Source organism: Leptonychotes weddellii, chromosome 4, assembly GCF_054177405.1.
Source record: "Leptonychotes weddellii isolate Sample4059 chromosome 4, ASM5417740v2, whole genome shotgun sequence".
Lineage (NCBI taxonomy): Eukaryota > Metazoa > Chordata > Mammalia > Carnivora > Phocidae > Leptonychotes > Leptonychotes weddellii.
Genome location: NC_138372.1, coordinates 161,117,033 through 161,141,511, shown reverse-complemented (window position 1 = coordinate 161,141,511; position 24,479 = coordinate 161,117,033). Strand labels below are relative to the sequence as shown.

General features: G+C 48.7%; 1 protein-coding gene across 1 annotated transcript in view; it reads left to right on the top strand.

Annotated features, from left to right (window-relative positions):
- Positions 1-24,479, top strand: part of ASAP1 (ArfGAP with SH3 domain, ankyrin repeat and PH domain 1) — a 331,802-nt gene that overhangs the window by 291,400 nt on the left and 15,923 nt on the right. Inside the window, exons 18-24 of the mRNA XM_081817140.1 lie at positions 602-788; positions 1,011-1,096; positions 2,447-2,562; positions 2,702-2,769; positions 3,750-3,857; positions 6,093-6,321; positions 16,770-16,940. Coding sequence (XP_081673266.1) covers positions 602-788; positions 1,011-1,096; positions 2,447-2,562; positions 2,702-2,769; positions 3,750-3,857; positions 6,093-6,321; positions 16,770-16,940 — 965 coding nt within the window. The remainder of the gene's footprint in view (positions 1-601; positions 789-1,010; positions 1,097-2,446; positions 2,563-2,701; positions 2,770-3,749; positions 3,858-6,092; positions 6,322-16,769; positions 16,941-24,479) is intronic.

Sequence of the window (24,479 nt, the reverse complement as noted above, 5' to 3'; positions counted from 1 at the left end):
CATCGGGCTCCCTGCTCGGCGGGGAGCCTGCTTCTCCCTCTGACCCTCCCCCCTCTCATGTACTCTCTCTCATTCTCGCTCTCTCAAATAAATAAATAAATCTTTAAAAAAAAAAAAAGAAAGAAAGAAACAGTATCCCTTCTCATGGGTGCCTGGGTGGCTCAGTTGGTTAAGCGACCGCCTTCGGCTCAGGTCATGATCCTGGAGTCCCTGGATCGAGCCCCGCATCGGGCTCCCTGCTCAGCGGGGGGTCTGCTTCTCCCTCTGACCCTCTTCCCTCTCATGCTCTCTGTCTCTCATTTTCTCTCTCTCGGAGTCCCAGGATCGAGTCCCGCATCGGGCTCCCTGCTCTGCGGGGAGTCTGCTTCTCCCTCTGACCTCCCCCCCCTCATGTGCTCTCTCTCTCATTCTCTCTGTCTCAAATAAATAAATAAAATCTTTTAAAAAAAAAAAAATTTAAAACCTGGTTTGTTTAAATCCTGAAAGGAGTCTAGGAGAATATATCTTCACTTAAAGAAAACTGTTCTTCAGGAAATTGTAGATTTTTCTTAGCTTGTAGGGAAAAAAAAATCTTTGCTTATATTGATTTGTCCTGTTTCAGGACTGTACGGAAAGAATATATCACTGCGAAGTATGTAGATCATAGGTTTTCAAGGAAGGCCTGTTCATCTTCATCAGCTAAACTGAATGAATTGCTCGAGGCCATCAAATCCAGGGATTTACTTGCACTAATTCAAGTCTATGCAGAGGGAGTGGAGCTGATGGAACCACTGCTGGAATCTGGACAGGTAAGGCTCCACTAAAATCATAGGATAAAAAAGGAATGTGGAAAATGAGTTTAAAAGATAATGAGATTCTAATACATTGAGTGACCATGTCTAAATCAGGACAATTTGAGAGTGAAAGGAGTACTATTAATAATTGCTTCCAGGTAACTGTTGTGAATAAAGCTGCCTTAGGCAAAGTAGGACATGCGATTACCCTACTTGTACTCATCCTGTCCTTTTCAGGAGCTTGGGGAGACAGCCCTGCATCTTGCAGTCCGAACTGCAGACCAGACATCTCTCCATTTGGTTGACTTCCTTGTACAAAACTGGTATGGTTTTCATTTTCTCTAAATACTCCTTATAAGTTAACACGAACCAGTCTTCTCAGGGACCCAGATCAGGAATCGACAAGCTTTCTATAAAGAGCCAGGTACTATTTTAGGCTTTGCAGGCCATGAGGTCTCTGTCGCAACTAGTCAACTCTACCATTGTAGTGTGAAAGCAGCCATAGACCATATGTAAATGAGTGAGCATGGCCATATTCCAATAAAGCTTTATTTATAAAAACAAATGGAGGGCCAGACATGGCCTATGGGCTATAGTTTGCCAAACCTTGGCCTAGAAAGAATGTAAAATCCTGTCTCTGTCAAAACCTGCTGAATTAGGAAAAATTGAAAGAGGGAAGACTTAATAGCACAAGTCAACAGGATCTGTGAATTTTCATTGTTCATAAGTTCATTATAAAACTGCCGTGTCAGGGCGCTAAGTGGCTCAGTCGGTTAAGCATCTGCCTTCAGTTCAGGTCATGATCCTGGGGTCCTGGGATCAAGCCCTGTGTCAGGCTCCCTGCTCAGCAGGCAGTCTGCTTCTCCCTCTCCCTCTACCCCTCCCCATGCCCACTCATGCTCTTTCTCTCTCTCTCTCTCTCTCTCTCTCTCAAATAAATAAAATCTTAAAGAAAAAATAAAAACAAAAAAACTACAGTGTGTGTGGCTGACTCAATAGCTAATTCAAATTTGGAACATACTAATAGTACAATATTGAACACAGGAAGTTTGAACTTGCTATATTCTTCAGTGGGTAGTTCTGTAAGCCACAGATTATTAGGAGGAACTGGAGCTCATCCAAAGACGAGTGGTCAGAACAGCAAGAGGATCTGAACCCACATATGAAGAATGGTGCCTGGACACAAGCCACGTTTTATAAATGTCCACACCTCTTCCTTAGAGGTAGTACAGTGTAGTAGTTAAGAGCGTTGGCTCCAGGACAAACTGCCTTTTTTCAAATCCCTGCTCCGTCTTCCGTGCCTTGATAGTCTTGAAAGCCCATACTTCATCCTCTTTGTGCCTCGGTGTTTTCATCTGTAAAACAGAGGTGGTCATAACCTACCCCATAGGGTGGTTGTGAAGATTTAATGAACCAAGGTACGTAAAAGCTGAGAGTGTCCCTCAGGAGGCACTCAAGCAGTGCTGGCTGTTGCTATCATTAGGTGGCTTATCAGTGTAGGTGTAATGTTAGCCGCATCCTTGTTTGCCCTGCTCATAAGTAGGTCTCAAGTTTGACTCCGTTGTTTGCACAGAAATAAGTGGTTAACCTGTAGCTTTAAATTATATTATTTATGTCCTAATTAAGTTCTATTTTAAGTTGTACTTTTTTCTGATAGTATTTTAATTTTTCAGTGGGAACCTGGACAAGCAGACGGCCCTGGGCAACACGGCCCTACACTACTGCAGTATGTACAGTAAACCCGAGTGTTTGAAGCTGCTTCTCAGGAGCAAACCCACCGTGGGTGTCGGTAAGAGTGTGACCAAGTGTCTTAATAACAGGAGTCAGCATCCGGTTGGCTAAAACCAAGACTCGCATGTTACGTTGTAATTTGATTATTGTCCGTAGCCTTTTCAAGATATACCTTAGATTTCTTTTCCCTGTTTTAGTGAACCAGGCTGGGGAGACTGCCCTGGACATAGCAAAGAGACTGAAAGCTACCCAGTGTGAAGATCTGGTAAGCAGAATGGAGGAGGGCCATCCATTTGGCACCAACCGCCTTAAAATGTCATTCTCAGAAACTGGAATTGGGGTGAAGGAAACATTCATCTTTCTGAACATTGGCAAAAGAAATTCAGACAAGCACTAGGGCTACGTTTGAGAAAGTGGTAGAATGATAGATTTGTCATTCCTGTGTCTTTTCGGTACAGTTATGACATAGGAGCTAAAAGGCATGTGACAGGCTTGTGCATTAAGGTCGTGCTTCTTATATGCCAGACCCTTAGGCTTTCTCTGCAGCTCAGTAGTGAAGAAGAATTATTTGGAAGCCAATTCCAAAAATTGGGCAAGTAGAGTTCAGAGTTTAATGATTGTCGAAACGTTAAATGCATGGCTTCCCCCGCCAGCCCCATCCTTTTGATCCCATTGGTTCTTGAGTATCACTCTGAGCCTTAGCCCGGCATGGTTCTTTCACCCATGGGGAAGGATGAGACAGGAAAGGTAAGTCCCATCCCCTTGAGTTTCTGCCCAGCACCGGCTGCAGGCCAGCAGTTGTAGGTTTCTGTTCTTACGAGAATCCTGTGAAGAAGCTATAGTACTCCCTGCCCCCATCTTGTGGAGAAGAAAAGTGGGCCACAGATCGAACTGAGACTGTCTGGCTTGAAAAGCTTACGTCTCATGCTTCACTGACTCTGATTTTGCCTTCCAGCCAGGATTTTGCACTTTTGAGGTTCATTTTTAATAATATTTAAGAAAGCTTTTAATTTGCAAGAGAAGTCATGTTCCCAAAATAAGAAAGGCTCTTGCCTGTAATTCTGGGCAACTCCTCTGAAGCCAGTCCCGCAGCAGCCCAGCCCTGTGTAATCGGAGTTCTGCCCTACAAGCAGCTGCTGGTGATTCATTTGAAACCAGGACTGAGGTGGAATTTGCTCAGTGCTTATGTAATAGTGGGATGTTTAACACTTAGATGAATGCGGTTATACCTGCTGTTCCTTTCAGCTTTCCCAGGCTAAATCTGGGAAGTTCAACCCACACGTCCACGTGGAATATGAATGGAACCTGCGACAGGAGGAGATGGATGAGAGTGATGACGACCTGGATGACAAAGTGAGTGCAAATAGCGCCTCCGAGTTCCTGATGCTGCTGCCAGGTTGCCTGCACTCTGTAGACGAGATCATTCTTCATCAGACTGTGTCTGCTCTTGTCACCTGGGGCCAGTTTCCTTGCTCAGTCTTTGATCCTTGTTGGGAACCACAGCTATATTAGGGTTCTCTGGAAAACCAGACCCCATAGTATGTGGTTGAAGACAGAGGGAGAGAGATCGGAATGTATTTTTAGGAAGTGGCTCACATGATTGTGGGGGCCAGCGAGTCCCCAGGGTACCGGGCAGGCTGGCAGGCTGGAGATTCCAGCAGGAATTGATGGTGTGGTCTTGAGTCTGGAGGTGCTGAGTCTCTTTGCAAAAGCCCTTCAACTAATTGGATGAAGCCTACATGATGGGGGGTAATCCCTTTTATTCAAAATCTAATTTAAACGTTAACCCTTCACAGCATCTATCTAGACTGGTATTTGACCACACACCTGGGCACCATAGCCCAGCCGAGTGAACACATAAAATTAGCCATCAGAATAGCTACTTAGTAAATAAAAAGTTGTGAGGTATTGAGAATTAAGTATGGACTAGGCAGTTAGAAGCAAGTTCCCTGTGTTACCTCAGATTATCTTTACCAAAAGCCCACTGTGGTGTTGTTATTGCCCATTGTACAGAAGAGAAAACTGACACATACAGATTTTGCAACCTGAAGTCTCAGAGCTAGTAAAGACAGTCTCGGGATTAAACCTAGTTTTGTCTGACTTTCCTAGTTCATGACTAACTCTGAAAGTTCATTCATGCAGTTTTCATCAGATACGTGTGGGGTTTTTTTTTTTAAGATTTATTTATTTTGGAGAGGCAGTAGGGAGGGGCAGAAGGAGAGGAAGAGAGAATCTCAAGCAGACTCCCCGTTGAGCACGGAGCCCAATGCAGGGCTGGATCCCAGGGCCTTGAGATCATAACCTGAGCCAAAACCAAGAGTAGTCGGACACCCAGCGGACTTCCCCACTGAGGCGCCCCACATCGGATATGTATTGAGCATTTCCTCTTTCCTCGGCAGCATGTAAGGAATAGTCCTACAAGGTGTCCTAAAGACATTCCCCACTTTGAGAAGAGATAAATTACAGTGGATAACCATTATAATAAGAGCTTAGGGGAATCCCTGAGACATGTTCAGAGGACAGAAAAATTGTCTCAGCTTTGGAAAATGGTAAAGACCTTACCAAGGAAGTACCGTTGGAGTTGGGTTTCTGAGGGTAGGGAGGAGCTTGCCAGGCAAAAAGTGGGGAGGAGCGCATCCCTCCAGGGAGGGAGAACAGCATGTGCAAAGGCCAAGGGTTCCTGATAGAGCTGGAAGTCTGAGGAATGGTTAGAAGCACAGTGTGTGAGGTGCCTGCAAATGGGTGGGTGGGAGAGGCAGGAGGCTGCCCTGCAGAGTCAGGCAACCCAGATCGGGAAGCACATTATGGGCCAAATTTGGCCTTTGGGCTTTCTCCAAGCAGGCAGAAGCCAACAGAGATTAATTGTCAGAGCAGGTTTCCCCCACCAGCTCTGGCCACAGTGTGGGAAACGTGCTGGGGCTGAAAGCAGCTGCAACCAAGGGCTTTCCATGGGGGCTGGTGGGTGCCTGCACCAGGCAGAGATCCCAGCTATCCACACGGGGCCTGATGGCTCTGGGTGACCTTGAGGCTTCCACCTTGGGGAGTTACATGGATGCCACCGCTGTCACCAGGAGCGCAAACACGAGGGACACCTTAGAGGCCATTGAAGACAGTTTTGGATCTGAAAGGTCAGGTTTGGACCCACAGGTATGGATCGTCAGGGCCACAACGTGGAGGCTACTTTCTAAGGGGATGTAAAATGAGAAGGGGGGCGAGGACTGAGAACTCTGATGGGAGAGGGTTGATCAGGGAAGGAACACACTGTAGAGATCACACGAGGGTAGAAAACAGTTCAGTGGTAGTACAAGGGTCCTGCAGAGGGCAGGTATCTGTTCAGTTGAAAGTTACCGTTGACCGTGCCGTTAGGCTTCTGAATACTTCTGATTGCTCACCAGCGCCTCCCTAATGTGACCCTGATAGTGGTGAACCGAGCGAGGATCAGGAGGGCAAGTCCCGCAGCCACTTCTTGGGCTGGGTCATGGCTGACCTCAGAGCACATAGAGAGCCACAGGAACCCCGCTTCCCGATGGAGCCGAAGTGTAGCCCTCGGTGAATGCCTCACCCACTGCACTGTTATGTCACCCGCAGCCGAGCCCCATCAAGAAAGAGCGCTCCCCGAGGCCTCAGAGCTTCTGCCACTCCTCCAGTATCTCGCCCCAAGACAAGCTGTCGCTGCCGGGATTCAGCACTCCGAGGGACAAACAGCGGCTCTCTTATGGGGCCTTCACCAACCAGATCTTCGTCTCCACAAGCACAGATTCGCCCACGTCACCAACCACAGAGGCACCTCCACTGCCTCCTAGAAACGCCGGGAAAGGTACGGACTTTGAGAAGGGCTCTGCGACTCCGTCCTCAAAGCTGGCAGTCTACGCAGCTTTGAGGTAAAAACCACAAGGGGTGTCTGAGTGGCAGAGTATGGAATGTGATGTCAAGGACAGCTTGAAATAGGGGCCTTGCCATTTGCTAAACACCAACAGTAAGATGCTGTTGTGGACACTCCTCCTGTGTTGTGCTCACCTCACAACAATTCTGTGAGGTTGTGTGCTTTTGTGCCCATTTTACAGATGAGGAAACTAAGGCTTATGGAGGTAGAGTGACTTGCCCAGGGTCACACAGCCCATAAGTGGTAGAGTTGAGGTTCAGTCCAAGGTCCACCTGGTGCCAAACCTCTGTTGTTTCTTGTATGATGTGGTGTGGAATTGTAGTTCTTCTTCAAAAAGTTACTCTTTTCTACACTAAGCTTTCTGTCTTCTGGAGATGTTGGCAGTAATAGCAGTAGATAGTAGTTATTCATGACAGGCCCTAAGCCCAGCACTTCTCATTTTATGCTCACAAAATGAGGTGGGTCCTGCAGTTGCTGGCATCATGCAGACAAGGGTACTGGTTCAGAGATGTTGAGTGATTGGCCTCACGTTTTCGGATCTCTGTGATTCTAACCCAGGGCCTGTATGACCTGAGCCCACTCCCCTGGCCTTTCTGATGAGGATTGTTTTTCCATGAGACATTACCTGGGAAGAATCTTAGGCAGAAGAGGGGCACTGTGTAGTGCATTGTCCAGTGCCTCCGCTGGGCTGGCCGAGGGCTGATGGCCCACCGCCCTGGTCTGTGGCAACAAAGTGCTTGTCCCGTAGCCCACATCCACGGAGAGTGCCCCGCTCTGAAAGTCCGCCTGTTCCCGCCTCTACGGGGACGAGTTGAGACGCAGAAATGGCAACATTCAGGAGTCACCCGAGCCAGGGGGAAGCTTGGGGTTTGGTCTCTCAGCCAGCGAAGGCAAGTGCAGGCTTCTCCCTGTGTGCTCAGCCCGTGCTCACACAGGTTCCGAGGGCCCCTCCGTACACAATGCCATGCCTATTTGAATCACACTGGGGCTATTTTCTGAGAAATGTGAGCTTTATTCAGAACAGTGTTTTTTCAGAGCTTATTCTCCATTGAAATAGTGTTATAAATGGGAGCTGTGTTCTTAGAGAGACCCCAAATGGCCTCATAGATCATAAAATAGTGGAGAAATGTTAAAATAAGGTTTTGGCCTAAACAGCGCTCATCAAAGATAACTAGCGACCGTAACGGAAGAGTGACAACACGTGAGCCAGTGGTTTGACCCGCCGGTGTTTCTCTTACCCTTCCATACAGTATGCTAGAATGTACATAAATAAGGTTTCACATTCTTACTCAAACACGAACCGCTCAAGTTGCAGATGCGTGCAGCACAGTAGGAGTACTGCCTTGCTGCCCACCTCTGCATAATCCTGTTTCCCTATCAGGGTAGCAATCGGATAAGAACAGAGATTTCCCTTTCTGTACCCCAGAGAGGACCACAAAGAACCTTTAGACCAGATAAAATAATCGAAGAAGACTCTGGAAGGGTTCATATCCTGTGATTGTGGTTACCAACATAATAGTGATGACCTGTCTAGACAGGGTGGGCCTGTACCTGTTCAGAGAACCTCCAGGTAATTGAGAATCTTGGAGAAGGTCTACAAGAGAGAAGGACACCAGTGTCCTGGGGACCAAGAGGCTGCCTCACCTCCCTCCACCCCTTTCTGTAATTTTATCTCAAGGGACCACAGAAACCCATAAAATATTCTGTCTGACTTGATGCCAAGCATCTGTCTCCTGCCTTGAATAAATTCCAACTAGCGCTTTACCAGAGGCCCAGAAAACAAAGACCGAATGTATTAAGTGATCCAGCTGCTAAGTGCTCAGCGACTGGCCCATAGCAGCAACTGTGATCAGCCCTGGACAGGCTACTTCCCCCGAGGCCCACCCCCCAAAATCCTGACACTGAGAATAGAAATTCGTCTCTACTAGAACCCAAGGGCTCTTCCAGGCTGCTCATAGGGGGACATCAGATGTAGAGAGACGAGGCAGCACAAGCTCCCCTTGACTTTCTAAGTGGCTCGAGGAGGGTCCTGTGCCCTGCAGCTAGCCTGGCTCGCGTGCCCTTATATTTGGAAAAGTGGTAATGCTTAGAATGGAGATCTTAGAAGACATTGTTGAAAATCAGCTGACACTGTGTGCAGAGATAATTCTCCTCTGTTTTGTGGCCCTTATGCGTTTTCCATTTCATTCTGTTGAACTGGTAGAACCATTTGCATGAAAACAAGGACGTCTTGAATCTGTCGTTTGATTTGCTCATTTTCTGTGGAAGTGATGTCCAGGTCTCTGCTTGCAGCAGTGGTCATTTCCACACTGTGAATTTAGGGCTTGGATGGATGGCAGCTTCCGGCGAGGCATCCTAGGATAGCAGACACTCAGGATAAAGTCCCCGCTAATAAGAGGAGTACAGAGGGGAAAAGAGGAAGGAATTACTCTGAGTCAGTACAGGAATATTTTCAAGAATCTCCAGCTGCCTCATCAGAATGCAGGGAAGTTTGACCTAAGTTGCCGTCAAGCAAAGCCCCGTTGTGCTTGAGCAGGGCTCCAGTCGGAGTGGGGAGACTCGGCAGTTCAGCACCCCAAACTCACCACCCTTGGGCCTTAGACACATTTTGCTGCCTAACCTCTTCAGATGTGAAGTCCGGTGAGAGTCAGTGAAAGCTGTAAGATTAATTTAAGTATACAGACGTTTCTTCCTCATGATCAGCACCTGCCCCCCGCCACGCACTTTACGTATATTTGTTAAGACTTGAAATTCTTCAAGCTTGCCAAAACTGGTTTGTTTTTCACCTTTGAGCGAAAAATTAATGTCCCAGAACCTGGATTTTAGAGAGCTGGAAGGATGCTGAAAGGTTATTTGCTGCCCATTGTACAGCTGGGGAAACTGAGCCTGGGAAAGGGTGAGGAACTGATCTCGGGCCACACAGTGGCTGTTAGAGGGTGGAAAAATGGCCCTTAAGACTCGCCAAACCAGACCTTCTGGTTTATTCTTCTCCCACGTTGAGGAAGGTGCTTGATCACTGTCTTGCCTTCTTCATGGTCTTGTCCTCAGAATCCAGTAAGACAGTATGTGGAGAAAGCATTTTGTAACAGGCAGAGCCCTGAAGTCCTGGGAGAGGCACCCTTGGGACTGTCGGGCTGTGGCCACAGATGTCTCTAGAACACGGAGGAACACGGGCAGCAGCATGGTGCCGTGCGACCCATCCCCCAGAGCAGGGGCTGGAGACAGACGCTGCCTGCTTGTGGTTGGCTGGTTTGATTTAACTCTGTTGGCAAGTGACGTTAAGCTGGAGAGCTACAGTTTTCTCCTCTCGTACGGTTGCACATCTTTAACAGCGACACAGACCGGCCTGACACGGGATGTTATACAGGTGAATGAGGCATAAAGGGAGCATCTAGCCGAGCGCCTGGCACAGAGTCGGCACCCCGGGAGGGCCCGCTGCTGACACTGCACCCACCGTAGCTCCTCGGCTCTAAAAACGGCTCCTTTGGGGAGAAAAGGTGCCACGGTGATGTCCCCCCAGTCTCATAAATGAGCAGGTGCTCTGAAGTGAGCTGGTGTGACGCAGGCATCATGTGCTCAAGGAAAGCATTTGTTAGGTGAACGAATGAGAAACGAGGGATAAATCTGGCCTCAGGAAGCTTACTTGACTTACCTAAAAGAACTAACTTCTCAAGCCTTGAGACCCGAACCGCTGCCATGTCAGTAACAGTTTCCTCCCGTCTCTTGGTGGAGTCGGGACCGTAGAATCTGGCATGAAGCAGCACCTGTGAATATCGAGCGAACACCCGTGTGGCTTGAGGCTGCGCTTCAGACTCTATTGTGGATTCCTGCTTCCGACAGGCTGCAAACCTTGGTCTGAGCCACCAGCAGGCGGTCTGCACAATGGCAGCACGGTGCTGGCCGGCCGACGGCCCCGGGCAGTGCTTGCTCGTGGGTGCTCATGTCACAGAGAGTGCAAACCAGGTGCCCCCCCCCCCCACTTAGGTTAGACTCCCAGAGCAATGCGGGAGAGCACCACGCCGTCTGAGGCACATCCGTCTGTGAGCCACGCTGCGGGGCCCTGGGCAGCCGTGAGCCGCTGTGGGGCCAGCCTCCCTTCCCCCTCCTCCAGGAAGCATCTTTCCCTGGCCCTCCCCGAGAGATGGGGCTCCTTCTGCGAACATGCTCATCCTCTCCCTGCCCTGGGCTCTTCTTAATACTGAGCTGATGGTGTTGAGCTTCAGGGTCTTCGTGTGAAAAACAGGATTGGGTGCGTACCTTGCTGGCTCGCTGCTTAGAGACCATGAATAATGTCTGTAGTGACTAGCACATAGCGAGCATCCCACGGATGGGAATTTGTTTGATCCTACTGCATGCATTCGGTTTAACAAATGGGCTGGGCCCTGGGCATACAGTGAAGGAGGGAGAGAAAGCTGCAAGATGTGCCGTGCGGGGCGGCCCCGGGTGCCACAGAGTGAGCTGGCCTTGCATCCCTGTGTGGAGCAAGTGCACTGTGTCCGTGCTTGCTGAGTGAATAAACAACAGCGGGGTCTGTGAAATGTGTGGCCAGAGTCAGGAGGGGACACTCTTAAAACTACTCCAGATATCCTGGGGGTGTGATGGTTGACTTGTTGACTTGCCGGAAGTCTTTCTACAGAGTCTGAGATGTGTGAACGCGTTAGACAGCATTTCTGCGGCTTTCATTCGAGGCCCATGGCAGTCATTAGAGAGGGTGGGGAGGGGCAGGAAGGGAGAGAAGGTGTCCTCAGGACATGAGGCTGCCGCCGTCAAGGTGCATTGCGGAATGATGGCGGCTGGCCTAGGAAATATTTTCCTAGTATCAGTGTTATTCCTATACTGGAGACTTTACAGTTTTCCTGGATGTTTTCTTAACCTCATAGGAGGATAGCCATTTGAGTGGCTCTATATTGAAACATCCCATGGGCTGTCATCCCTGACCCATGTCGATTTTTTTTTTTTTGCCTATTTTTATCAGTCTCCCCTGATCCTTTTTAAAGCATGGCACATCTGTCCTCTTGCAGTGGCCACGTTGCGGGCTGAAAGTGTGTCTGGGATTTTTGCCCTCAGGTGTGGCCACAGGCACAGGCTTGCTAACAAGCCACCCGACTGCCAGGTGTGGAAAGCAGAGGGAATCGTGTTGTGCCTCTTGTGTACGGAGACGTCTGGGGAGCCGTGTAAGAACCACCCTCAGGCCCTTGAATGCGGGCACTGTGCTGTTACTTACTGGAGTCCTGGAAGGAGTCTGAAGGCTGGGGAGTAGCCCATGCTCAGGTGTGCAGCACGCGGTCAGTCCTGCGTTACCTGCCATGCTGGAGCCCAGCCCCGCGCTGAGCACGCGCCCTCCCAGCGCTCCACGCACCCTGCCGTGCCTCTGTTTCCCCACCCGAGAGCGGTGATGGTAGTGCTTTCCTGCTGCACGCAGGGCCTTTCTCACCATAAGTACACTGTGTCTTTGTCTGCCTTTTTAAGATTTTACCTATTTTTAAGTAATCTGTACACCCAACGCGGGGCTCACACTCAACCCCAAGATCAAGAGTCTCAAGCTCCACTGACAGAGCAGCCAGGTGTCCCATCTATAACTTTCTCAAGTAACAGACTTGTCAGCTCTACACCATGAAAAGCATTTGTCTTGTCCAGGGTTGTGTGTAGATAGAATTTCTGCTATTATCACTTATTATAGATGGCATGGCGTGTTTAGAATATGTACATTGTGTTTCTACAAATAATGTTTTCAAAAATTGTCAAGACAGTTTTTAAAGCCATCCTCTGAGTCTTGTTTTTTTTACTTAAAATTTCAAAGGTGTACTTTTATTTGACCTCCCAGCATGGCAGACCTTTGGGTGTTCTGTTTTACTAAAAGCCAAATGTACAAGGACAGTGAAAAAGCATCCTCCTGAGTTATGCCATGAATGATTTCCATAGACTTGTATTGTGTTCAGAATGTGCCAGGCACTGAGAGACATGAAGACGACATGAATCTTACCCCGAGGGAGCTTTCAGTCTGGGAAAGAAGAGAAAATTCAGCTATAATGCAACGTAGAGAACATTGAGTGCCATTTAGCCTTGTGGAAGGTCACAGGTAACAGCAGTTGCCCCAGGGCAAAGGGGATGGGTTAGAGAAGACTCTGGATGAGGTTCTGATTGGGCTGACCCTTCACTGATGAGGTGCAGAGCTGAGGAGGGAACACAGTTGGGCCTGAGTGTTCTGGCCAGGGAGGACGTAGGGCCATTCCCAGGAGGAGAGCAGGGTACCATCAAGGATCAGCGTCCAGCCTTGAGTCACACAGAGCCGGATTCCTGTGTGTGAGTGGCTAGTCTCCTAAACTCTCTGAGCCTTACGTCTCACCACCCTGCAAGCAGATGATCATGACGGCAGTGCTGCTTTACAAGGGCAGTTCTGGATCACGTGTATAAACCTCTCCTCAGTGTTAGGTCAGGCACACGATACTCCGTAAATGGTGACTCTACAGAACTTAGGGAATGTAGAGGGAGATTTGAAAAGCATGCTGATTTTAGGAATGGATTTTTTAAAAATACATATTTTAGGAATGGATTTTTTAAAAATATGTATTTCAGTGTACATGCATGGCTTTGCAGAAGGACAGTTTTTCCAGGCTAAGTAGATTCATTTCTTTGTTGTTGACAATCGAGTCCTATCTGATGAGGTTTCATTTAAACCACCTCTGTAGTCTGTGAGTATATTATTATTGTCCCGTAAGGGGGCTTTAGTGAACAGAGGGAACGCAGGTCTCAGGAAATAGCCACAGCCTTTTGTGAGTCCCAATGGTTGGGCCCAAGGATGTAGAACAAGAGCCTTGCAAACTGCCCAGAGTGAGCATAGTGGCTTTGAGATGGACAGTGACCTCGCGTGCGAGCTTCCTGAGCCCTGGCCACGTGCTGGGCACACATCTGAGGTATAGACCTCAGTTAGGGCCTCCCCGAACTGATGACCCAGAGGTACTCGTGGCAAGGAAGCCCCCAGGAGTCCAGTGGGCATCTCTGGAGCTGAAGACACAGGAGAACATCCAAACAGAGTGATCGGGAGGGCTCACGGGATTGTGGAACGAGGCGCACCGTCTTGGGAAGAGCCGAGGCTGTCTCCTCTGGGAAGACCTTCTAATGATTTCACTCACCTCAGACTTATTTATAGCAGCTCTGGAAGCTTTTTAGAGCCATGTTTTTAAGAAAGAAGATAATTGGACATAACAGTGTTAGTGGCAAATGAGGAGTGGGGCATTTTCTCTTATTTCCACAGGCCCCTGCAGGCTGTCCACTTCACCTCCAATCCTCCCCACCCTGTTAATCTTGCCTCCCACCAGTTCTTGTGTTTGTTTCATGCTGTGTTTATTCTCTTTTGTTTTGTTTTAGCTTTCTTTATCCTGTCAGAGTTGCTTCCTTCCTAAGCCAGGACTTAGATTATTGTGCATAAAACATTCCTTTTAGCATTTGAGACTAGTTACTAATTTTAAAAGTCTTCTGAGATCTTTAAATCTTTTATTTGACACAGAGCACAAGCAGAGGGGATGGCAGAGGGAGAGGGAGAAGCAGGCTCCCTACTGAGCAAGGAAACTGATGCGGGGCTCAGTCCCAGGACCCCGGGATCATGACCTGAGCCGAAGGCAGACGCTTAACCGACTGAGCCACCCAGGCACCCCTGAGATCTTTAAAGTTTAGGTCTGCTTTTCTGGGACCTTATATGGTGTTTTTCAGCCTTTTTTTAACTCGTGCCCTACCAGCCAAATTTTATACCTCCCTTTCTGTAGCTGCTATTACAAAACAATAGGTGGGTCTGTGTGTGTGTTTTCTGGCTGTGAAATTACAGTATTGAATATTTCTTTTCAAACTTAACATGACCCTGCTATTTTCCCCTCTTTCTAGTATTTGGTTGGTCACCCTAAGTGAAACCCTTCTGTTTTCCTTAAAAAGATAGAAGTAACAGTTCATTCGTCCATTTATCCAATACTATATTACTAAATGCAGCTTACTATACACCAGACTAGAAAAAATCCTGGCCCTGGTAGAATTACAGTCTGGTGGGGGAGACAGGCAGTAAACAAGGAAACAATAATCAATATCTGATTACAGATGAAGAAAGTGAAAGAAAGGGCCATAATCCTGCAAAGAACACTGATGCCTTCATTTCTGAAATGCTAGCTCAGGAGGCTGGATTTTGCTCAGTTTGTGGTTACAGGACAACTCTGTGGTCGGATCACTCCTGAAATCAGGTGCACATTCAACTTTGCTCAGAGACACAGGCCTGTTAGTGCCTTGTCTTTGGCCATTTTTGTTTCTAGGCAATCACTTTTAGATGCACTGCCTCAGAAGATCCCTAGGTGGCGATAAAGATGAAAGTGCTGGAGAATTTCATCATTGTCTAGTCTCTGTTCTCCGTGTATTTCCAAGAGGAAAGTTACACTTCCTAATACTGAGCATTGGCTGTTGTCATCAGGGTTGTTTTCCTATTGTGCCCAGCACACAGAGCCCAGTCCTGGCTTTCAGGAACAGCAGCGTGAGACGAGCGAGCACCGCGCCGCTCCCAGAGAGCTGCACTGTCGGCTTCACGCCCCATGGCAGGGAAACCTTACACACTCCAAATTCCTGCTTTCCTGACTGCAGAAGGGGGCAATAATGAAAAATCAAGGGGAATATGAATACGTTATTTTTTTTTTTTTTAAGATTTTATTCATTTATTTTAGAGAGAGCGTGCATGCACGTGCATGAGCAGGGGGAGGAGCGGGGTGGGGGGGTAATCTACAGCAGACCCCATGCTGAGTGCAGAGCCCATTGCAGGGCTCGAGCCCACAATCCCAAGATCACAACCTGAGCCAAAACCAGGAGTCAGATGCTCAATCGACATGAGCCACCCAGGAAACCCACAAACACATTTTGAAAAGTACAAATCATTATACAAATGCAAGGCTATAGTAACAGTCACTTTATTGTTATGAAATCACTTCTGAAACTGCAGGACTGGTACCATAACCAGGTGCTAATTTGGAATTTGTAGTAAGAGTAAGGCTTTCGTGAGGTATCACATCAGTAGGACAGAGAGGGTAACCTGTAGAGCTCAGGCCATTGTATCCGAAAACATGATGATCTTACTGAGGTTGTCAGTATTTATTTCCAAAACAAGACTGTCTCTGAGAATCACTGGTGTAAGTCAGTGCTGGTGCTGACCAGGAGTCAGTAATGGGAAATAAAAGGCTTATTTTACCAAGGAAGGAAGCCAGCAGTAATTAAGCTTTTCTTTTAATACACAGAATATAAAAAGCTCTTTTGGAGCCTTTCTGGATCACCAGGTATCTACTATCCTGTGTTAAAAATTTGCTGTGGCAGTGTTTTTTGTTTTTTTTTTTCTCCCTCCTTCCCTTTTTTTTTTCGTTAACTGCTTGCAGAAACAGTTGTCCATGAACACAGTTAAACGGTGTACCTGGGAATGCTCCATAAGGAGATGCTTGCCACGGTGCCCAGTATCCAGTGCTTGGCACCCACCGGCCACTCAGCATCGCTTTGAATAAACAAAACTAATACCATAAATACTAATCCTGTAACCGCTCTTGAAAACAAACTCCATTTTTTCCTTAAAGCATTAGGTCGGAAAAGTCAGGTTTTGCAATAGTGGTTGTGTGTGTGTGTGGAATAGTAATCGTTACTGCCATCCCATCTTTCCCTCTGGAGAAAGCGGAGTCTTTTTTTAAATCTACAGGCATCAATGTCTAATCTGTGTAACTTACTCAGGCTTCCAATAGGTGGTTTATGATTTCTAGAACAACTCAGAACTGAAGGAAAAAAAGAGTTTTTGAATTTCTCTTTTTTGAAGGAATTCTTTACATTGGATTCTTCATTCTTGATAAAAGCTATTAAAAAAAAAAAAAAAACTTCAGGCAAAGATTACAGACCAAAGGAAAAAGTTGTAGTGGAGAGAAAAATCCTGTGAACGTTTCCATGTCCCACCCTGTGGCCCCCTGAAGGGTTAGTCTCTACTCTGTTCTTTCTCCGTTGATTTTGCTAGCAGTGCTGTGTGCCTTCTTCCTCCATGGATGTCGTGATGGTCCCACCAAGTTATTCATTTAAAATGTATGTTTTATTTTTCCCCTGGTACCTAAATGAGGATCTTAAACCCATTAGCATTCCATGGGATGGGCATTCCCTTAAAAGCACACACTTCCCTTTCTTTTCTTGTGATTTTCCTTTTTTTTTAATTTTACCAGCAATTTTGAAACTGCTCTTTGTGAGCTGCTGAGTTGATGGAATTGGCCATATCCAGCTTTGCGCTTTGTCTGTGTTCCGTACCACATGTGGTGTGTGGAAGTAACTGCATACTGGTTGTTCTGTCTCTGAGACTGGGATTAACCTTCCTGCCCCGTTCGATTCCTTTCTAGGTCCAACTGGCCCACCTTCAACACTCCCTCTAAGCACCCAGACCTCTAGTGGCAGCTCCACCCTGTCCAAGAAGAGGCCTCCTCCCCCACCACCCGGACACAAGAGAACCCTATCCGACCCTCCCAGCCCACTACCTCACGGGCCCCCAAACAAAGGCGCAGTTCCTTGGGGTAAGTCATCCTAAAGTCAGGGCCAGCGCTGCCCGGGCCAGGCAGTGCGTGGGGTGCAGCGGGCAGCGGGCACCTGCACATTCAGCAAACGGGCCAGCCTGCACACACGCCGGGCGAGGGCTTGGATACATATGCGTGAGACTGTACTCAAGGCCAAGAAACATCCTAGAAGATATTTAGGATCATTTAAAGACCAGAGCAGTACTAAAGTGCTGAGCATTTCCTGGGCACCAGATACCATGCTCATAAATCTCTTTCAATCACAGTAGCAACTCTGTGCAGTGGGTATTGTCAACCTCACTTACAGATGAGGAATCAGAGACTCAGAAAAGCAAAGTCATCCATTCTCACAACAGCCAGAATATAAGTCAGAAGGTTTTCTCAACATGTAAATCAAACACAGTCACTTCTCACCTTTAAAGCGTTCCTGGTGTGCTTCAGGGTGAACGCCAGCTCCTCGGCCCAGGACCTAGGGGGCCCTGCAGGGTGTAGGGGCTGACCGTCCAGCACCCACCCTCCGCTCATGCCACACGGCCTCCTCACTGCTCAAGCACACCGGGCTCTCCCTCCTGAGGCCACTCCACTCCTGCAGCTGTGTCCTGCGCTTCGAGAGCCTGGCTCCCTTTTGTCCCTCCCGGCTTCAACGTTTGTCTCCTGACCCCCCCCTGTAAAGGAGCTTCCTTCCCCCGCCATTTCCTTCAGACCACCTGTCACTGTGGAGTAGTACTCTGTGTTTGGCTTCTTGGTCTCTCTAGAATGTAAGCTCCACGAGAGCAGGGACTCTGTCTGTCTTGTCTTTTGTGTCTGCAGGGCCTAGCATCGAGCCCGCATGTAGTAGGTCCTCCGTAATCACCTGACGGTGAATAAATGTGCACAGAGTCAGTTAGCGACATTGACTGCAGACAAATTTATATCCACAAGGTACATAATTTCCATCTTTCCTACCTTTTTAGTTCCCCAGAACTCCTCGCTAGCCCACCAGCAATTGCAGTCAAGCACCAAGAGTCTCCCCGGCGCCCCGGGGGGTCAGGCCCCTGACAGGCATGGAGAGAAAGAGAACCTTTGTTAGAGGAGCGTGCTCGTTCCCACGGGCACCTCCTTCTGCCCATGAATTCCACTGTGACTTCTTTTCCCTTGGGTTTCTGATCGTAACTGATAGGTAATTCAGCTGAATGCATTAGAGGGCTTCTTCAAAAGCCTATACGAAGGTGTTGTGATTCTTTGGAGTTTTTGCAAAAACCCATACTCACCCATATGCAGGTTGGCACCCATCTGTCATCCGGCCACGGCGCCACAGTGAGCGTGCAAACGTGTCTATGTGGTCGGCCATTCCCTGCGCATGTGTGTCTGCCTGTCGTGTGGGCCTTCTCGACCCATCCGCTCAGGGAGCCCACGGCCTCGTGAGGGAGACAGACCGGCAAGCCAGGGAGTGAGTGTTCTTGACCGTTGGGGCTGACATGTTAACGGACTGCTGTGGAAATGCTGAGAAACGGCGTCAGACTGCAGGGGAAGGCTGTGCAGAGGAGACATTTGTGGAGGGCGGTGACAGGTCAGCTCCCCAGTGAGACAAGCCAGGGAAGAGCAGCGGAGGCTCCCGCACGCAGCGGCGTGTTACATGTGTCCTTGACGTGTCCACGGGTTGCTATCCCCACCTTCCAGACATCCCCAGGTTTCATCCAAGAGGACTTTCCAAACCCAAATAACATTCTCCTGAAGGTCAGACCTGTGCAGATTTTCATACCACAAATCATAAACTCACCTTTTCCCAATTTCACTAAACGTTGATCCTGTTGTTCATCGGTTTTTATTTCCGTGTAAAGTTGATGGTGCCTGTATTCGTCCTACAGGCTCAGTCGGTCTACAATTAATTTTACGAAATTTCTTTTTTCTGGCTTAGGAATCACTTTCTTAGATTTCTTTCCCGTCACTCAGTAGCAGGACTCGTAGCTGCTGGTCTTTTGTTTGTTTTTTGTTTTTGTGGGCAAGGGGCATTTTTCATTAAGAAACAGAGTCACCGCTCTGTGAGAGTTGGTGCCCCCAACAGGGAGCCTTTCGAAGACAGGGGCCCCGAGCCATCTGCTGGTGGCTCTCCGCAGCAAGAGCCTCCCACCTACCACCAGCCATGAGGGACAAAAACCAGAATCTGTCTGTGGCCTAGTGACAATTCTCCACGCCACAGACTTTGGTGGTCACTCACAAACAGCCCTAAATAGTAATTCTGAGACTGTCAGGGCCATTCTTTCTGAGTTAGTGTGGGCGCACGTATGTGAGAGCTACCTAAAGGCCTGGTCTGTCCCTGCCTATTTCCCGCTGACATGGTGTTCCAGAAGCCAGAAGTGGGATCCAGACTATTAATAAAACACATGGGGAGATCAGTCTCCTCGGCAGCATTTATGATGCCTACAGCTTCCCTCTGTGACCCATCGTTAGGATCTGGGCCCAAGAAATGGATCCCAGCATGAGGGGACGGTACAGGTGTAAGCCTCTGGCTCTCCCAAGGCCTCACCTTCCCGCAACATGCCTGCCATATAGATACACCAGGTTCCCGAACCACATTCTTTGCTCTAAGATCTGAGCCTTTGCTTACAATGTGCCTCAGCCTGGAATATTCTACTCATTTGTGTTAATGCTTAGTCCTCCTTCGAGATCTGCTCTCCAGGGCCCTGTTCAAGGGGCCTTCCCAGTCTAGCCACCCCCACACTCCCAGTCTGGCCCCTCTGGCACAGGGTTACCACGGTGGTTCTGTGTGCACCTGTGTTTCCCAGGGCATTCTGAACTCCTTACAAGGGCACGTGCTGTTTCCATCTCAGAACACAGTGTGGACCCTGTGCCATACCCGGATTCTGACCCATCCTTACCACTTGGTAGCCTGGTGGCTTTCAGTGATTATTTTTGAATTGTTCCATACCTCAGTTTCTCCAGCTGTAAAATGGGGCTAGGCTAGTTAATAGTACTTACCTAATTTTTTTAAAGTTTTATTTAAGTAATCCTCTACACCCAACGTGGGGCTTGAACTCACAACCCCCGAGATCAAGAGCCGCACGCACCCCTCCCCCCGACCGAGCCAGCCGGGCACCCCGGTACTTAATCTAATTCTTAACCACAGTTCCACAAAGTAGGAAATGCTGGGACCTCAACTTTCAGGACACTGAGACGCGGAAAGATTCAATCACTTGCCCAAGTTCCCACAGCTGGTACTCAGGGAGCCAAGATCTGTCACCAGCCTGTGTGGCTGGGAGAGCCTGCACTCCTCCCCCTCTCCATGTTCTGCTGTGTTCTACATGTGATCGCTCCGTGATTCCTTGGCCATTCCCCATGTCAGCAGCTGTTTCTTTGCCCATGAAGCAAAGACGGGAAAAGGTAGCCGGGCAGGAAGGTACCCTCCGCCAGGCTGTGCCACCTCGTCCATCTGCAGCATGGAGCCCTGGTGTGCAGGGAAGGCCGCTCCAGGCTTTCTCCCTGCCAGCACCAGTGTCCACGGCACCCAAAATAGCCCGGGCATCACATTACTCAAGTCCCACTATTGTGATGAATTCAGCCATCTGTCTCAGGAGACTGCTAAGGCAGGCTTTTGATGAGAAAACAAGTAGGCTTATGGGCAGATTTGGGTTGTTTGGGGACTTTGATGTTTCAAGGGGCATGTCATTAAACCTCACCTCTGGAAATACATAATTTGTTTATAACCTACTTTTATAATAGGCCAACACATATTTTAACACAATTTAAGTAAAATTAATTAAGAAATGAGGACAAAGAGAGAATAAAGGTAACAAGGTAAAAGTCCAAGAGTGTGATCTCTTCGCAAAATGTGTAATATAAGATCACATACAGTGGCTGGAAATAGACCACAGATTTGACACTGAGGTTTTTACAGGCAAGAGCAAAGAAAAAATACAACTAATTATCCAGTTTGTGGTGGCCATAAGATTAACCCTCTTGTCACGCTTGAGAGTCGTATAATTAATACCTAAGAGCAGCTCACCGCAGGACCTCCGTCCTTTGGCGGTATTCAGAGGAGTCTCGACAGCACACATCACGGGCAACCATAACATGCATTAAAAGAACATTCTGGAAGCCCAGGTTCTGATCTGGGTTCTACCAGTCCCAGGCTACATGACCTCTAGAAATCACATTCCTTATCTTTGGTCACTGGGATTTAAAATTGTATAAGCTTTTTTTTTTTTTCTTTTAATTGTAGAACAGATAATAAGTGGAAAACTATACCACAGATTGGTTCCCTTCTATTTCAAGGCCAGAACTTCAGGTGAAAGACTCAGCATTTGAAATGTCTGATCCAAGGCATGCACGTCCGCTCATTGGAACAGTATTGGTTTATAAAAGAGCCTCTAGACAGAAATTCCTTGTTCTTCCCTTTTCTTGAGTTTCCCAGTACATTTTCATGTCCGCTCCCTGCCCCCCACCCCCTGCTTCCATTGTGCATGCTTATCTAGAAATTAATAACGGCTACGACCATTTGTAGAGTATTTCCCGTGTACCAGGTGCCGTGCGCTTGTTCATCCATCATTCAGCCGTCACAGCCATTGTGTATGATAGAGGTGGTCACTGTCTGAATTCTATCACTGGGGAAATTGAAGCACAGAGCAGTCAAATGCTTGTATAGAATCACAAATCCAGTCACTTCAGAGCTGGTGTATGAACTCACTTCAGACTCCAAGTCTCATCTATTTATCCACTATTCCAGAAGACTCCTGGAGCCTGTGTGTCATTCGCTGCTGGGCCAGTGTCCTCCTCTCTGTCCACAGCCTCTTAGCCCGACATTTCTGACCCCGAGTCTTGGCCACAACTCCTTCACCTGCTGGCCCAGCATCTGTCCCTGGCTCTGTCTCACACACATCTCTTGTACACGCGAGTCCTTTTCCAAGTTGCACAAAGAAAGAAGAAATTGAACTGCTTCCGTGTTTCTACTCCTCCCTTGAATGCTATCCTTTTTTCAGAAATGTGTCTAAGTCATGCTTTTCTTCCTAGGCATGGCACGTGGCCTTTGCCTAGCCATGAGATTGCTGGGGTTCCTGTCTGCCAACCACAGAGACTTTCCCCTAGGTGCGGGGGAAATGAAGCCGTGGGCAGAGAGGCAGATGAGTCAGTGCTGCGGGCCCTGACGTCATTCCTCAGGAGCCTAGTGGCTACTGTGTGCCAGAGGCTGGGCTAGCAGGTGAGGTGACAACGATGTCCAAGGCACAGGCCCTGCCTTTGAGGTGCTCGCTCAGTGAGTAGGTCGTCATCATTTCTGTTGCATTCCATCAGAGAGCTGTGAATAGTAGTTTCCATTTGTGTCATGCTCCCTGTGGCCCAGCACATACACTGTGCACTCCATAGTTTATCTTTTGTGATGCTCGTACCTATCTGGTGAAGTAGATACTATTTTGTTTCCATTTTATAGATGAGGGGACTGAGGCTTAGCAGAAAAAGCATTGTAGCCCAAGCTCATACCCACTGGGCGATGGTGGGGCTGAAGGTCAAACCCAGGCTTGTCTGGCTCCGAAATCTGCACCCTTAACCACTGCCCAATGATGAATGGTGGTAGGCTGACAGGAAGGAGGGAGTGGTTAAGTCTGGGTAGGGAAGAATTCCCAGAAGTTGACACTGGAGAGACTCTTTGCAGGTTGCATAGACGTTCACCACGAGTGGGAGGGGTTTGGTGTTGCAGAGAGAAGGGACAGAGGGCCAAAGTTATGGAGGCAGAGAAAGACAGTGTGTTTGGAGATGGAGAGTCACCTTGAGTGGCCAGAGAGCAGGGTTAAAGGAGGACACGGACATTTGGGCTCTAGGGTCAGGCCGCAGCCCCTGGGGTGATGGCTCATCTGTGTGACAGCAGAGTGGGTGGCCAGAAGCAGAGCGAGGGGCCTTCTGCAGCCCAAATGGTCTCATAGTCGGTCCCACACGCAAGAGGGTTAAGAATCACTGGTTTGGAATGTTTTCTACCTGGAAAGGGAATTAACAGATGCAGTGGTTTACCCTAGCATAGAACTTCCTTTGATATTTTGATTGTTATGGCTCAATGAAGTCTGAGAGTGTGAGATCTGAGAGCCAATCCTAAGGACTCACGCTAAACACCGTGCTGAAAAGAAACGCCTACCTGAACGGCATTCACAGCTCGGAGGATTCCCTGAGAGGCTGCCGGAGGCATCCTTCAGTACCAGTGATGGCTCATGGAAATGTACCGGTGGTTGGAAGGAGTGTCTTACTAAAATAAAGCTATATTTGAAAATCATCGGCCCTGGTAACACCAGTTTAGCTCGTTTCTTCCTGCAGCAGTGTCCTAGAGTTACAGAAAGTTCTGTCCAGGAGGCCCCCTGTCAGCCCTCGGCCATCCTCCCCCATCCGGGAGGTTCGGTGGGACGAGCGGTGATGGGGGGCTGGTTAGTACAGATCCTGGAGGCTGGCTGCTCGGCTCTGTATCCCAGCACGCACCCCTACCAGCTACTTGACCTCGGGCTTAGCTGTACCACTTTGTGTGTTTCTTCATATACAACATGGAGGGTACTTGTATTACGTACGTCATGGACCTCATCCCAGTGACGTACTTACCCCCTACCTCACTCCTAGTAGATGCTCAATGAACGGCGGTCGCTGTTATTGACGTTATCATCGGGGCATCGGGACGGGTAGTGACAAGGCTGTAGACCCGTGGTCAGGACTTCCGGTCAGGACTTCTGGGTAGACCAGGTAGCCGTGTGAACTGCAGGCACTTAACCTTGTTTCTTCATCTTTAAAATGAGGATAAGGACACCAGCTCTTCCTGTTGTGTGGAGTTGAGAAGCGCTTGGGCGGCCGTAGGTGCTGTGGCTCAGAGTTCAGTGCTTTGGCCAGTCCTGTCCTCTGCCCCTGCCCTCCTGTTCCTGATTCTCCTCAGCCAGCCCCTTCCCCAAGGCACCCGGGGGATCCTGTGGGTGTCCAGGCAGGGGAGGAGGGGGCTGGACTTTGCACAGCAGTCTTTGGAAGGGTGGGCAGGACATGAGCTGGAGCCCCAGAGACAGCTGTGCCCCTGCAGGGTCCAGGGGTTCCTCCTGGGCGCCTGGCAGCGTGGGGCTCTGTGCTCCTCCCACCGTGGGATGGGTCCCAAAGGAGTTATTCTCACCCGTCTCTCTGCCTTCTCCCGGACAAAGAGCACATATGTGGTTTTGCGGCCCCCCGCCACCCCCAATTAGAAAGTTCTTCACTGTTCAGGTGCCTCGTCCCCCAATGAGGACGTTCCCTGCTCCTCTAACCAGTGAGGTTTTGACACCCTTTCCTTTCCGTAGCACACAACCCTGTTCACCGTTGACCTCATTCCACATTATCAGTCTAGTTTGTACACGTACATTGCCCAGGCCAGATCAGAAACCTGGCGAGAGCAGAGACATTTGATTTGCTTTTGGGTCTTCTGCTCTCCATCCACGCCTTGCACCTAGTTGGTACTTAGTAAATGCTAAGGTCTGAGTGAGTGATGGCAAGAGTGACTGAGAGTCTCGCCCCGCAGATGGCCAGTTATCACCATCCTACTGAACAGCATCCATACAGACACAGTTTGTGGGTTGT